The 15545-nt window shown below is 40.6% G+C and overlaps 2 protein-coding genes across 2 annotated transcripts; one reads left to right on the top strand and one right to left on the bottom strand.

Annotated features, from left to right (window-relative positions):
* Positions 1-653: 653 nt before the first annotated feature.
* Positions 654-11434, top strand: tada1 (transcriptional adaptor 1). Its single transcript, XM_015372985.1, is given in 9 exon segments — positions 654-742; positions 1137-1165; positions 1168-1212; positions 1298-1363; positions 4517-4611; positions 4746-4958; positions 5105-5256; positions 5331-5487; positions 10665-11434. Coding segments are annotated over 9 exon segments (984 nt in total). The 5' UTR covers positions 654-668; the 3' UTR covers positions 10818-11434.
* Positions 11435-12800: 1366 nt separating this feature from the next.
* jun (jun proto-oncogene) lies at positions 12801-14115 on the bottom strand. The gene has a single exon (XM_015373021.1). The coding sequence runs from the start codon at positions 13752-13754 to the stop codon at positions 12810-12812; it is 945 nt and encodes a 314-aa protein (XP_015228507.1). The 5' UTR covers positions 13755-14115; the 3' UTR covers positions 12801-12809.
* Positions 14116-15545: the final 1430 nt, after the last annotated feature.

The following is a 15545-nucleotide window of genomic DNA, read 5'->3' as shown; positions in this document are numbered from 1 at the left end:
TTCAGATACAGAATTATTTTGTACGTCTTTTTTTTCCAACACTAATTGATCTGTTCTATCAAAATGTCAACAATCCAACCTCCAAAGGCCACAGCGTGACACTATTTTTTTTGTCTAGTTGATAAACCCTTATGATCATCATAAAGTGGAGTGGGAAATCCCTTGCGGAGTGGGAAAACGATTGCACTGGATTTTGTGAAGGGGTTTTAGAGAAATGCAAACTTCATTTTTTATTTTTATATTTGAAAAGACAACTGAAGATATATTCGGCATCCCCCATTCTGCAAGTTTAAGCAAGTACAAACAGTAGGTGGTTGTGGAAAAAAGGAGAAAATGCATTGTTTATTTTAATTTACAACTATGCACTAGGTGTATTTGTTAATCACATAAAAATAAGGAAAAATATAATTAACTTTTATGTTAAATCGTGGCATAAAAATAGAAGGAGTACCGTATTCTGTCACAAGGTGGCGGTAGTGATAGAGTGATCCTTCACTTAAATTCGAGTTTAGAAACAATTATGATTAAAAAAAAACCCACACACAACTCCCGTGAACTAATTTGCTATTCATAAATAAAATTGGGTAAAAAAAATTATATAAGTGATATGTGATTTAATTTATAAATAGGAAAGCTGTGTCGCTTAATGATGACGCATATTTGTCGCCATGGCGGCTCACGCTAGCGAGCTGGATATTGCTAAGAAGAATTTAACGGACGCAATCGGCGATAATGTGAAGCAGTAAGATGAACCTGTTGTTAATTGGTTTCCTGAATGTGTGTGATTTTTAAATGATGTTGCAAATATGCAAGCTAATCGGAGGCTTCTCGGCTAAATGTGCATATTAGCACCTAGCTAGCACTTAGCTTGCTAATGTTTTTAGCCGTTATCCTCACACACAGATTTTTTTAATTAAGATATTGTGCTGTCCGAGTGCTCTGTTCTTGCACTTTATTTTTTATTAAATGTTTTATATCTTAAACGTTGTTGTTATTATTCGGCTGGATTTCTTGCAAAGTAAGAGCTGTTCTTAAGCTAATTGAACGAAAAAAAATTTAAAAAGCACTAAACCTCTAAGGTTTTAATGTAGCTAGTTAAAGGTTACGCCATTCTCCTGTGTCTCCTGTATTTTCAGCTACTGGGCAAACTTAAAGCTTTGGTTCAAGCAGAGTTTGATGTTGAGGCACGTCGACTTTTGCCTCAGGAAAATGGTTGGTGTTCTCCAGAAGATGTTTTCACTGCCACGTGTTTGTTGGTGCATTGTAGCTTATCTTAAATCTCCTTTTTCTATCTTAGTCCACTTCCACAACGACTTCCTACTGGCCATTCTCACACGATGTCAGATCATTGTCTCCACACCAGGTGAGTTTGGTTTCTCATCTAAAACATTTCAAAGGTTTTATCAACATTTTTTCTTCTGCAAACTAATTTCCAGGTTGCGTTAGTTAAGGCATGGATCAGTTAACCTTTTTCACAAACTCAGACCTGCATCCTCCAGAAACATATTGCCTGCTGTCTACTTGTGTATTCTAATGTGCAAGGCTGTTGAATTTGTATTGTAAGCCTTGTTAATGTAGCAAATCTGGGTTATTATGAACAATCAAAGGTATTTAAATCATTTCAAAACAGGTTTACTGCAAAAGAGATTTGAGATCTTACAAGTATTAGCAACTGGCTGCAGCTCCTCACATGTCTGCATCCTCCGATCAGCCATCCGCGGCAAACTTGGGTAAACGATAGTAAAAAAAAAATATTAACAAGTGTCAATTCAACGTCTTCAAATGTACCATCCTGCATTTAACTGGAATATGTATTGTTAGGATAATTATCACTGATGTGTGAGTTTATTACACTTTGGTATCGGCTTTCTGTTGCGTGTCAGAACTGATGTTTTAAACTAAGACAGTTCCTCTGTCTGGATATACAGTTATTAAATTTGTTCTGTACGTGGCTAAGATTTGGAAATGGAATGAGAGTGGTGTCGTTCAGCTAAGAACGAAGTGTAATATTTTGATAAAGCTGGAGCCATGGATGCCTAATCATCTGCTAACGTGTATGATGTAAAATAAGATGATGTGACAGACTGGAGATATACAGCTGCCCTTTGTAAACTCTAAGCAATTTCTCTGATCTGAGTAACATTACAATTTCTATCAGAATCTGTTGTCATGTCTCCTGGTTATTTAATACATATAAGTTATGAAGTGTTATTTAAAGAGTTTGTCCAGAGCGATCTCTTTTCAGGGAAAGGAATTGGAGAGATAGAGCTTCAGGGTGCATACATAGAGCCTATCTTTAACAATATCAATACATGGGGTGTATGAAGACTTACAGAACCTGCAAATATAAGAAAAACTATTTTAGCACAGCATACCACAACTATAAATCCTATTAAAACATTTTGAATAACTTGACTTCTAATCATAAATAAGTCATTTTCATAGGAAGCAGGTTGACTGTAAAATGGCAAAAAGTAGATTGGTTAGAGCTGACAGAAAAGCGGATAAACGATTCCTAAAATGTTTTGTACAAAATCACTGGAATAAAAAATGCACCGAACTTTGCTCCAGCACAGAGAAAGTGGCCATGTTCTATCAACTGATCGTCCCCTTTAGTTCATCAGTACAAAAAAAGGCTTTAGCAAACTCATCCAACCTACTTGTTTCCTGTTTGACGGAAACACTCTGCCTCTGCTTAAAGTTCGGTTAATAATAATAATTGACTTTATTGATCTCACATTGGAGAAATTTACCTTTGCATGTAATCCATCCTCTTGAGGAGCAGTGGGCTGCCATCGTGGGGCTCCCGGGGAGCAGTGGGTGGTTAAGGGTCTTGTTCAGAGAGCCAGAGTGGCAGTCAGTGGGAGTGGGGCTCGAACTCAGAACCTCAGGATTCCAAGTTTTATGCCCTAACCACTAGGGATGGAACGGTTTATGAAAACCGTCTGAACCGTTCGGTTCGACTGTCTCGGTTCGATTCTCGTGTGTTGCGTTCGGTTCATGCGCTGCTCCTTTTTCTCATAGGTGACGCGTTTATACTCGAGAGCAGAAGGTGGCAGTACTGCGACCAAAGCCAACCACCAGTAGTAAACAAGAAGAAGCGAAGCAGCGTAGCCGGGTGTAGCAGAAAAAAATCAGTTATTGTGGAGAATTGTGTGGGTATGGCGAGTGGGAAAGAACAGGAGTTGGAAGACACGCCAGCAGCACTTTATAGGTCTGCTGTATGGGACCACTTTGCATTTAGAGTGACCTACGATGACGGCGGAAAGAAAGTTGTGGATAAAAGTGCAACAGTGTGCAAGCATTGTGCAACACGTTTTGTTTATGCCAACAGCAACATGACCAACATGTCAGGCTAACCCCGAAATCCCACATACTCCGTCAGCGCTCCACCCCGGTGCACTCCAGACCGCCTCGGCAAAGCAAAGCCTACAGCCTCCACTGTGGCTCCTGTCCGCTCCGCTCTGAGTTCCTTGGAGATGGTAGAGGGCATGCGCCAGATGATTAAATTCAAAGCAGCAAAACATGCGGAAATGATCCATGGTTTCCGCAAATCATTAAAAATAATTACAATTCATAAATTTTTGGGGGATTTTTTTCATTAATTTCATTAATTTTTATGGGAGTTCGGGGTACACTGGAAAAAGTATCTAAAAATAAGTAGAAAAGTCTTAAATTAAGTGTATTTACGCTTAATTTGAGTAGGTAAATAAGATAGTTTGCCAATGGAGTGAGTATTTTTGCTCTTAAAATAAGAAAATTAGATAAAATCCACCTGAAATAAGAGAATGCAATTGTGTTTCCTTTTTGTAAGTGTAAATTATTTTGTTCTTTGGCAAAATCTCTCTTTTACCTACTGAATCCAAGAACAAATACACTTATTTTAAGAAAAAAAAAACGTATCTAAATTTCGATTTTTTTTCCAGCGTAACAATCAACATATACCGAACTGAAAACCGTGACCACGAAACCGTGAACCGAACCGTGGATTTTGTGAACCGTTCCACCCCTACTAACCACTAGACCACCACTCCCCATGATAATAAATGTTTGCATTATAACTACGACTGCCATCAAGCCTTCTGCTATCATTCACACTAAAGAAATAAGATAAAAGTATGCATGATTCATGCTGATATCGGATCAATGTCAGTAAATGATCAAAGCTGCACTGTACATTTAAACTGTGACCTGTATCGTATCAGAAATGGGAAAGTTTTATTAGGACACTTCTCATTAGAGTGTTGTTGCATACAAATTGTTTTTGCTTTAATGTTTAAACAAGGTTCAGGAGTTTCTGTTCTGTTCACTAAGTAGGATTTGTTCTGTACTTTTATTTTATTCAAAATAAATAAAATCTAATTACAATTCTGTTGGAAAGAATCATGGCTTGTGTGACGCCACTACAAGGTGATTTTCATGATTTGATTGTATGTTTTCATGTTCATGAGTCAGAACCTGTTTAGCTTTGTTTCCCACTCCTTATCCTCTCTGTGTTTCCTTTTCCATCCTCTAGACGGCACCGTTCCTTCACAAAGGCAGGGAAGCTGCGCTGCAAAGCCTGGCAAGCCAAAAGGAAAGAAGAAATGTTCATCCAGACAGAAATTTGATGTAAATCTTTAATCCCTTTGTTTTTCCGCCAACGTTTCAGATAAGTTAACTTGTAATATCATGGGTTGTTCCTTCTTTTTCTTTAAAATGGTTGACTCACTGTCTGCTTCTGATGATGCTTTTTGCCCCCGTAGCATCGCTTCCAGCCACAGAACCCTCTTAGCGGTGCGCAGCCATTCAGCCCACGTGAGGCGGGGAGCGAGGAGGAGGAGCTGCGCCTGAGCGGCCACACGCTGCTGCTGCCGACGCGGGGCCAGCTGGAGGCCCGCATGATGGTCACCGCCTTCGAGATGGGGCTGGATAACGTCACAGAAGAGGCCATCAGCACCATGATCTATGCTGTGGAGGTGGGCTCTCCATCCATACGACTGCTAAATTATTGATTACCGTACATTTTTTAATGCCGTTTCTCAAGATGCTTAGCACAAACCAATGAATGGAAGCCATGGTTTATGTGTGTTTAGAAATAAAACGAGCTGAACTGTTATTTTAGCACCACTTGAAGGACGTCCTGACTGCCGTAATCACACGGAGGAAAGCGTATCGGTTGCGTGACGGGCACTTCCCTTACGCCTTTGGTACCGACGTCACACCTCGGCCTTATCTCAAGAACAGCCTTTCTGCTTACCACGGCATCAGCGAATGGTAGAGGAAAGAAGGCAACCCGCACATAAATGCTTCTATTAAACTTTCATTTAATCCGTTTTTTTATTTTCCAGTCCGCCTCCAAGTGCCTCTCTACCCGCATGCCCGCCCCCTCAGGTGTCGCCTGATGACGCCGAGCAGAAAGCTGTTCACCTATTGGCCTGCTCCTCTGACACTCTACCTGCGCCACTGCCTCCAATCAGCCTGTTTGACCTCCTGGAAGCTTTAAAGGTAGAAAAAAAAAAAAAAAGTCAAATTTTCTACCTTAATTTTTTTTATATATGGAGGGTTCGTACAGATGTTTGAAATCCTTGAAAATGTTTGTGTTTTTAAGGTTTAAAAAAGGCTTGAAATTTGAGTCTAGTACTGGTAAATACTTGATTTTCTGATCAACAAATAGAAGTCTCATCTAATATACCGCTTATTAGAGAGAAATAAAGTAGTGAAATGATAAAATAATAACCACGTTGTCTGGTCTGATGCGCCTCATGCGAGCTGTTGTGTTAAGGCCAATTTATACTTCTGATGCATAGAATCTGCAACCGTTAAATCTGTCTCTGTGTGCGACCATGCTCCCCGTGCAGAGGTTCTGCAACCATCATCGCACACTTAAAAAAAAATCCAGTCTATGCGTTAGATGGTCGCAAACCTGCACGGACCTCAAGCGGACATGCGCAGACAAAAAGCAGCTGTGATTGGTCCTTGGTATTTCTTTTAGGCTGTCTGTGTGGTCATCCTTTTCGATTCGATGCTGGGGCACGCCATTTTTAAAAACCGAGGAACAACTACAATGGAAAACTACGACTAAAGTTTAATTGGTCTTTTAGCCAACTCCATTAACAGAACCTTTTCCTCTTCAATGTTTAGCAACTCTAGATCCATTTCCGTGACCGTGATATCTTGGGGACGTGCCATTGTTGTTTTGGAAGATAAACACTCCCGCCAGCACCGCCATAGTCCTCGCAAGTTCTTGAATAGCCTCCCCATTGCGTTTTGGCGGGAAACCGCTGTGCGTCCCGAGAAATTCCAGACCGACGGTGCAGAAGCATACCAGCAGAACTGGTTCACGACCAGACCCAAGCGGCCTAAATTCGGCCAATTGTATATCAAGGATCATCTACCAATTTTTTTTAACACATTTTTTCGGTCATAGCATCTTCATTAATATGTCTCGGCCAATATATGCAAAGGTTGAAATAGGAAATGAGAATCATTTACTTTACAATTGAGTTACGTCCCAGTGTTTACGGGGATGGATCTCTGTGTCTTCGGCAGGCATAGAGCTAACAGAACAGGAAGCGTTGCGAGGCAAGGGCTCAAACATGTACGGCTGGAAGCCTTCTACACCAAACCAAGCTTCTGCCGCCCTTGCGTCCTCTTCCTTAACATCTTCCTCCCCGCTTTCCTCTTCTAAATAAAAAATGTATGATGGAGGAGACTCATCCACGACCTGTGATGCTAAACTCTCCTCCTCTTGCATGTTTCCGCTGTCCATAGCGTTCCTTGACAGTGTCGTTTCTAAGTCACCAATTTAGTGCTACTTGGTCCCAATGGAATTTCCTATTGGGAACCTACTAGCACTAAGTTGCTAACTGGTTATCAAGATGCATCAGAGAAACCGGCCACAACCAAATGTGCTTGTGAACCTTCAGCCACAAAAATCCGGCCCCCTTAATAAATGACCAATCACATTTACTTTATTCACTCGTGTAAAGTCGGGCACCACTCGGGAGAATTCGGAAATGCAATAGTTGGAACAGCCGCTTCCTTAAGACTTTAACAAAAGTTTTTTCACACAATATAGGTTTCACCCCTTGGTTCCACTGGATGTAGAAGCAGTATGTACGCGCAGCAACTTTTCCCAGGCACCGTATTCCACCGGAACCTTTTTCAGGGTGGGGCGACTTTGCCCAGTTAGACTCGAATCACGTCAGGATTGTATTACTGTACTACAGTAGTGAACATGTAGGCCTTGAATAAAGCAATGAGCTTTATTTGTTCACCCAACGTTTTTTTATTTTATTTATTTTTTAAACATGGAGGAGTTCAAATATGTTTTTAGTTACCCTTTCGAGTTAATGTTCACATTTATTATGGCTGCCAATTACTTGTATGAACATATTTGTTTATTTAAATAATCCTCCTGTTCAGACTTCAGTCCACTCTGCTCCAGATTGACGTTTTGAAACGATTTGAAACGGCAAAAATAGAATTGCTGCCTATTTTAGAGAAGCAGCTATCAGCCTGCCTTCTGGGACGCTTCAGAACGCACCGCAGCACTTTCAGCGGAACCTCTGATTGACTAGAGGTGCTCTGATCAGCTGCATCAGCAGGGTTTCTGTGGGTCATTAAAAATCATTAAATTAAGGTCTTAATTTTCATTAAATGTGGCATTATTGTGGCATTTAAAATGCTTTATTAAAAAAAAAAAAAAAAGATAGATACATTGCGATAGATTTGCGAGGAACTGCTTCTGTTTGATTGTAAAGCTGTATTTCCAGAAAAGAAGCTTGAGGCGGAGAAAAAGCTAAAGAATGGGGAAGATGCAAATTTTAAAAAAAGTGGATGTAAAACGAGGAATTCGGGAAATGGATGCAGCCTGTTGACGGTAAAGGTGACAACAGACTTGGCAGTGTACATATGATAGTTCATGGGTACTTGTTGATAGCAAGAAAAATATTTCTAAGAGCATTAAAACAACATTAAAAGCATTAGTTACCCGTTCCTGTATAAACCCTGATCAGCCCTGCAGAACCGCTTCTACTTGCAGTGAAATCAAAGGGTTCACTAGGCTTTATTTTCAACCATAAATGTTTTATAAAAACAGTGTTTTAGGGGATTTAATCCTGCTGTACATCTCTGTAGCAGGATGTTAATTATCATAGATTCCTTCTACTTGCACTGATAAGTTTAGCAAAGGACTGTTGGAGAAGACAAACTACTTGTCTCTAAAACCCTTACAGTGTAACACTGATTATTCAGTATAGAACACTTGCTAATTGTACAGCTTGTCGGTAATATAGGGCTGTAATGATTAATTATGAATGGTTATTGAAATATTCAGCAATTTTTGCTGCACAAACGGAGCCGAGTTAATTGACACCCATTTCGTCTGATTTGAAGAAGGTGGAGCGGCCAACTTCACTCAGGTTACAGAACTCCAGAGAAACAAACAATAGAATACATTCAAGATCAAATTGTAAACGTGTGTGTGTATATATCAGACATGTTCACAAGTCATTTTTTGCAAGTCCAAGTCAAATCTCAAGTCCTGAGAAGGCCTGTCACAATTATCAATGGGCTCTATGCACAGCTCCACTACTTCCTGAATTTAAGGCAGCTCCTTTGTTTCCTGTCTTTCATTACTGGACGAACTGATTAATCCAGGTGTGTCTGGCCAGTTACTTAGGTCATACACACCTGGATTAATCAGTGCATCCAATCATGAAAGACAGGAAACAAAGGAGCTGCTTTAAATTCAGGAAGTAGTGGAGCTGTGCATAGAGCCTATTAATCGCACAATAAATTCTAATCACGCGATTAATTAAAATAAGTGCAATAATTTGCGTGCTTGCTTGTTTCTCTTTGTGTTTTTATCTCCGTCACTGAGACGGTATAGCTTAAAGGTTACTATCATATCTATGGAATGATCATTATCTTGAACTGGTAAATGAAAAATACAATTTAAAAAAGCACACACGCAATTTTTTTTCCAGTTAAATTTGGCATCTTTATTTTTTTCTTTCAAAAACAACTATTTTCTTACAGTATTTACCTGACATTTGTGGTTACAACTTTTTCTAGTTTTAGGAGTAACTGCTGCTCTTTTATTTTTAAGTGAAAATGAGGGCTGTGGAAAAAAAACAATCACAATACATATGAAGTTAAAAACTACAACAGATGAAGAAAAACCCTAAATAAATACCAGGACAATTCTTTCATAAAAGAAACATTGTGGCAATAACTTTTTGTAACTTAATGCCCTGGAACAGACAGAACCGACTCGGCGGGCAGTATTTTAAATTCAATTCAGTTTATTTATTTAGTGCCAATTCACAACATATTTCTCCTCTACGACTGCCATGAAGTTTTTAAAGCTTGGCTTGTCGAGCGTGCATGAATGTGCACGGGTATATATGTCACGTAGCGTTGCGTCAGTGACGTCAGTGCTACGTGACAGTTTGACAGCCCCTCTACCGTTTTTTTTTTTTTTTTTTTTTTTTCCTCTGCTGTGTGGGGGTAAGGCGAGCGGCGATCAGTCAAGTTAGTAAAACAAAAAACACATAAAAATAAAATATTGTTCACAAGTCAGAAATCACGAGTCTCAGTCGAGTCTGAAGTCCTTCAAATGCCAGTCTAAGTCGAGCCTAAAGTCATTAAATATGTCACAAATTCGAGTCCCCATCTCTGATATATATATATAATTTTTTTTTTTTTTTTTTTTTTTTGCAACGCTCCAAACTTCTCCTACACTGTTCGCCTTTGATCGCTGCTGCACTTTGTGAAATGTAGTACACTTTTCGTCTTGTAATGACTACACTTTTTCAGTGTAGTCGTTTCTCTGACTGTGACTGGCTGGATGTGCTCTCTTCATCCTCTGGCATGGGAGCTGGCTCAGAGCTCGTCTGCCTGGCTGTGTGTTTCCTGGACGGGGCCGCCTTTTACAGCTGCTTTTTGTATCTCTGCTTCTGTCTCCTTGAACCCCAGTCGGCCTCGCCAGATGGCCGCTCACACTGAGCCTGGTTCTGCTGGAGGTTTCTTCCTGTTAAAAGGGAGTTTTTCCTCTCCACTGTCACTACAAGCATGCTTAGTGTGATGAATTGCATTCAAGTCAATGAATCGATGCAATCAACTAGTTTTCCTTTGATGGAAAACTTTGAATCAATTTGACTGTATGATCTGGTTGAACTGGAAAGTGCCTTGAGATGACATGTGTTGTGAATTGGCGCTATATAAATAAACTGAATTGAATTGAAAATGGTCCGTTTGACTGCTAAGCTGCTGCCTATTCACTGTTTAAAAGCTGTATAAAATGAAATTTCACTTTGTTTATACTCTGTGTATATAAAATGCCAGTAAAGTTGTCCAAGTCATATTAAATGTGTAGGTACCTATATATTTTTTCTTTTTCTTTAGTTTTGTTTTTTCTTCAATTAATTTGAAATGTGCAATTTAGTTTTTTTTTTTTTTTTATTATAAATACTTTTTTAAAATGTTAATTTACTAAAAGTATGTCTTCTAAAAGTCAATGTATTAATCGATTACTCAAATAATCCATTGGATGCAGCCCTAAAGTAATGTGAATGGTAAATTATCGCATCATCTAGATGTTTTCTAACAAATGCTTTTATAGAAAAAAAACTTGTAGGATTATTGCCTTAATTCTTCCTGTTTTATCTGTGATGTAGGTTCATCGCGGCGTGATGCCCTCCCACACGATGTACGCTCTCAACATGGAGCGCATCCTGGCACAGCTCTGGCACCCCAGCCACGAAGAACTGGAGCAGGATCACATACACAGACAGAGGCTGGCTGGTAAGGAGGGCATGCTGGTCAGCTGAGAGGCTCTCACCCCCAGCCTGTAGGACTGAGGTAACCCTTGGAGATCAGTAGTTCTCTGGGACACCCACATGGAAATGGATCAAGGGAAAAACTGTGTTCAACAAGTGAAAGATGTGGATCATACCTGTGGTTTACAGATGGAGCAAGAGGAGCCATAATGCTGGGAAACTGCTGCATGAGTCATTCCCCCAGACACAAGACCATCGCTGTCCAACTTTTAATTCCTTGTTTACCACACAATAAAAGATAATCTGGTTGTTATGCAGTCTGTTTAAACTTCAGGAATGAATTAATGTGCAAATGAGAACAAGATTCCAATTTTGAAAGAAGATGGTTAAGCTAGCTCATGTTGTCTAAGAATTTCTTATCAAAATATTGTTTGGAGGATTTACTGAAGGGATTTCTCCTGCAAATCAAACCTGCTTAAAGAGATGAGTCACTCCTGGATGAATTATCTACATCAACTTTACAAAATTAATAATCATTTAAAAAGTTTAAATAATAAAAACATTTAACGCAGGTTCAGTTTACTTTAGATTTGGTCAAATTCTTGAACACATACTGACAAATATCCATTTATTTCTTTTTTTCCCCGTCCAATTGTATTTAAGGCTGTTTTTCCTGCCTATTGTTTTAATTTGAAGGTTCAGTTTCATTTTAAAACCTCAAAATATAAATGGCATTTGTAGGATTATATGCTTAAGTAAACATTTCAATTTGATATGGAAATATGTTTCATTTAAAAAAAACCTAGAAAAAAACATAAGATTTTTAGTTGTAGCGCGACAAAATGGAGGAAGGTTTAAGCTCAAATAATCTGAATTTATGAGATGTTTGGAGTGTATGTTGGAGTCCAGCATAGCAGGGATCTGGAGAAGAAGCTCAAGTTTAAACACCTGCATGCCTGCTCCTTGAACACCTCTTTAAAAAGGATATCCAGATCATCTCATATTTACAGGGTTCTAGTTACAATGTTTGAAGTCCTCAGCTTTTCTACAGCCTTCATATCGCTCTGTATACCTTTAAACATCTTTGTTAGTCTTTTTTTAATATATATATATATAAACATGTCACGTGTTCATAAATAAAATGTTTTAATATCTACAATGTGTTCTTACTACACACTTCTCCGTTGTGTAAACAAATCTGCATTTGCGTGGGGGGTGGGGGTTACTTGTAGGAGTCACCAGCAGGAGAGGGGGGAGGACAGTGATTCAGCCATGCACGCCCTTCCCAGTCATCTTCCCATATTTGGCTCCCTGCAGCTTACTTCCGGAAGCCCCGGCTGTCCAATCAGCGCTCGCGCCTCACACACCACAGAATGACTCATTGTTGTCCCGTCTGCAATAACAAAACCCGTCCTGTTGCAGAATCCTATATATCAGACAAAGATGCTCGCAGGCGTATCCAACTTTAGTTAGTCTTTTTTTTTATTATTTATTTAGCCTTATTTACAGTTTAAGTGCTCAAAATGCTGCGTACAAATTTTACAAAGTGTTATTTTCAGGGGCTAACAAGTTACACACTATAAAGTAGTAAGAAGTGTCTTTGAAAGTAAGGCAGCTGTCAGTAAACGCTACACACACCTTAAAAAAAAAAGTGGATGGTGTGAAGGATCTGTACATCTGGTGCATGAGCTACAGCACCTAACTCCAGTATTGCTGTTTGGACATGTACATGTGCAGCTGGATCACAGTCTTCTGATGAGGTGCACTTTTTCCTTTTCCCACGCGTGATCTACAATTGCTTGCAGAAATAAAATGTAGTGACAGACAAAAGTGCCAGACTAAGGAGCAAACACACAATAAAAAAAAAAGTTTCTCTCAGCTGTGCGAGTCTGAAACATTCATGCATGGCTTCATTTGCATGGACCGTTCGTGTCCAAACTGTCTGTAGTGGAAAAACAAAAGTAGATGAAAGGTCTGAAGCCGCCATCTGAAGTTGCATTTGGTCCCTCATTGGCTCCTTTGGGTTTGTTTTAGTTTTGCAGTCTAGAAAGCTTGGAGCTGCTGCGTCAGGATGAGCTGACAGCCGCTGTTAACGTGGTCCATGACCTTCTGCTTGAGCAGAGCCAGCTCGTCTCGAAGGACGTTGGCGGAGGAAACCAGCTCCGTGTTCTGGGTCTTCAAATTCTTCACCCTGTCCTCCAGCCGGGAGATTCTCTCCAACTTCCTTTTCCGGCACTTGGACGCAGCCACTCTGTTCCTCATGCGCTTCCTCTCCGCCTTGATGCGCTCCTGAGTCTCCATGTCGATCGGGGACAGCGGAGGCGTCTCCCCGGAGAGATCTGGCACCGTTTGCGGCTCCTCCTTCAGCGCCTGGAGCCGCGGGTGCTGCTGCTGCTGCGCCGCCGTCAGCTGGTGGTCCGCGGGGTTGGGGGGCGCTCCTGGATAACTAGTGGGCGGGTGCCTCTCTGAAACAGGTGCGGACGCAGATCCCACGGTTCGGTTAAAGGCGGCCAGGTTGGTGTATTCGGGTGGTTCCGTGCGCACCGTGCAGCTGTAGGGAATCCCGCCGGCCTCGCATGATGGAGCCGCTCCGCCGCTGGTTCCGGCGGGTATCTGCTGGTAGTGGAGCTCAGCCAGGGCCCTTACGAACCCCTCGGCGAATCCCTCCTGCTCGTCGCTGACGTTCTTGGGGCAAACGAACTGGGTCGGGGTGGGGGTCGTCAACCCGCTGCAGGACTGGATGATCAGCCTCTCCAGCTCCGGCGAGGCCAGCTTCAGTAACCCGACATCAGGCGAAGTCAGAATGTCCAGGGCCTTGGCCCCCAGCCCGGGTTTGAAGTGTTTCGGGTCGTTTAGGTTCAGGGTCATGGTTTGTTTCAGTGTTTTGGGGTTAAACCCGTAAACAGCCGCGCCGTCATGCTGGGAGTTGGAGGCGTTAACAGCTTCGTCGTAGAAGGTCGCTTCCATTTTACTGCTTTTTCTAGACATAAAACTTTTTTTTAATTCTTATCACTCCAAGTATTCGTGTTTAAATAAAGAGTCCGACTGTTTCTGGGTACATATGGGTGTCAGTCTGTCCCGCGGCGGAGGCTGCTTATTGTTGGGAGTTCAACTCACTTGACAACTTTGCGTCCCGAGAAAAGTTTTCCTTTGTGAACCGTCCCCTCATCGACAAACCAAAACAAGAAAATAAACTTCTTTTGCCGCCGAGCTGCTTTGTTTTACCCCTCAAACCTCCGGGTTCGTATTATCCTCTCTTTCTAATAACTATAAAAAACAGACTCCGAAAACTGGTAATACTTTAAATCACTTCCAACGTGGAGACGAACTTTATCCACCTCTAAGCTGCAGCCCCACTGAAAATAACAATGATGTCATTTCTACGCTCAACGATTGGCTGCGGACGAGAAAGTGGGCGGAGTCCATCTAATGACATGTGTGTTGCTCCGGCAACCAGCCATGTCCCCGCCTCTCCTCGCGATGGTTTCTGGGATTAGGTAATGCAAGGCACGGCAGCAAGGTACCCTGGGATTACGTAGTGTTTTTGAATATTTAGTTACCCGCTCAATTTCTACTTCTCCGACCCGATCACGACACTTTTATTTCAGTTATTTCAAAGCTCAGAAAGTCTTAGAAATAATACTTTTTTTTTTATTGTCTTTGGTCAAGAAACGCAAACTGAGGCAGTTCATGAAGAGAATGTAGATCAGCTGTTAAAGTGTGTTAAAAGATAGATTACAGAGGATGAGTTTGACCTAGATTATGTGTTTTTGTTCCACGGAAGAAGCTCTTAAAGTCACAGCTTTACAATGTAGGCCACTGATGGAGTGACTAACCTGCAAGTCAGAGACATTCAAGAATAAAATCCAAACACGATATATTTATATAAGTAACTGTTTAAATTTGGGTTTTACTTTAAAATTAATTGTAATATGCAAACACAAATAAGTATCTAATATAAAAAGGACTGTCTCCATTTGCTGCAAAGCTGCTTTCCAGTCCTGATTTTAATAGGGCCAACACACATGAGCTGCTTCCTGATGATTAAATTTAGTCCTGAGAATCCAGATCCCTGCAGACCAGATGGTTTTTAAACTAACAAGTGTTGAGTTATTTCCCCTTACAAAATGAACAGCGTTGAAATGTGGAGCTCGTTTGAGGATTTTTAGGATATTTTAAGGGGTGTTAGCCCCTCATCCCCTTCCACATGATAACAAATTTTACGCAAATCTCAATTTAATGTAAAAAAAACACATCTATTAACAAATCAAACGAAACATTATAGCACATGGAGTGGGGTAACATTGCATAAACTCAGCATGATCCCAAAGCATGACTGCTAAACGCACCTAGAAAACAGTCGACGCATGCATATATCAGCCAATACCTATACAAGAAAAGAAAAAAACCTAATATCAGCCGGTGTAGGTACCAGATCGGCTCAGGTGGTCAGATGTACTTATGTCAACATATGGCAACTCCACTCGGACAAACTGTATTGCACCTCTTTCTTAAGGATTGAATCTCTTTTGTTGTTTCAACATAATATTACCTATATTTGCTATTGTTTCACATATCCCCTGCGATCTAAATTAAAAGAAAGTACACTGCAAAAAATTGAAATCTACATAAGTCATTTTTTTCTTGCAATAGGTGCATTTTTTTCTTGATTTGAGGAGGAAATTGAGACACTTTGCCAATGGAACAAGACAATTTACATTTAAAATAAGAAAACACAATTGCATTGTCTTATTTCAAGTGCATATTATCCAATTATCT

The sequence above is a fragment of the Cyprinodon variegatus genome, unplaced genomic scaffold (genome assembly GCF_000732505.1).
Source record: "Cyprinodon variegatus isolate N-32 unplaced genomic scaffold, C_variegatus-1.0 Scaffold79, whole genome shotgun sequence".
Classification (NCBI taxonomy): domain Eukaryota; kingdom Metazoa; phylum Chordata; class Actinopteri; order Cyprinodontiformes; family Cyprinodontidae; genus Cyprinodon; species Cyprinodon variegatus.
Note: the sequence above shows the minus strand (reverse complement) of the source record. Positions and strands in the feature narration are given on the sequence as shown.

What these genes read in the sequence shown, in the direction of transcription:
- jun (XM_015373021.1), bottom strand. Translation starts at nt 13,754, where the DNA reads ATGTCTAGAAAAAGCAGTAAAATGGAAGCGACCTTCTACGACGAAGCT.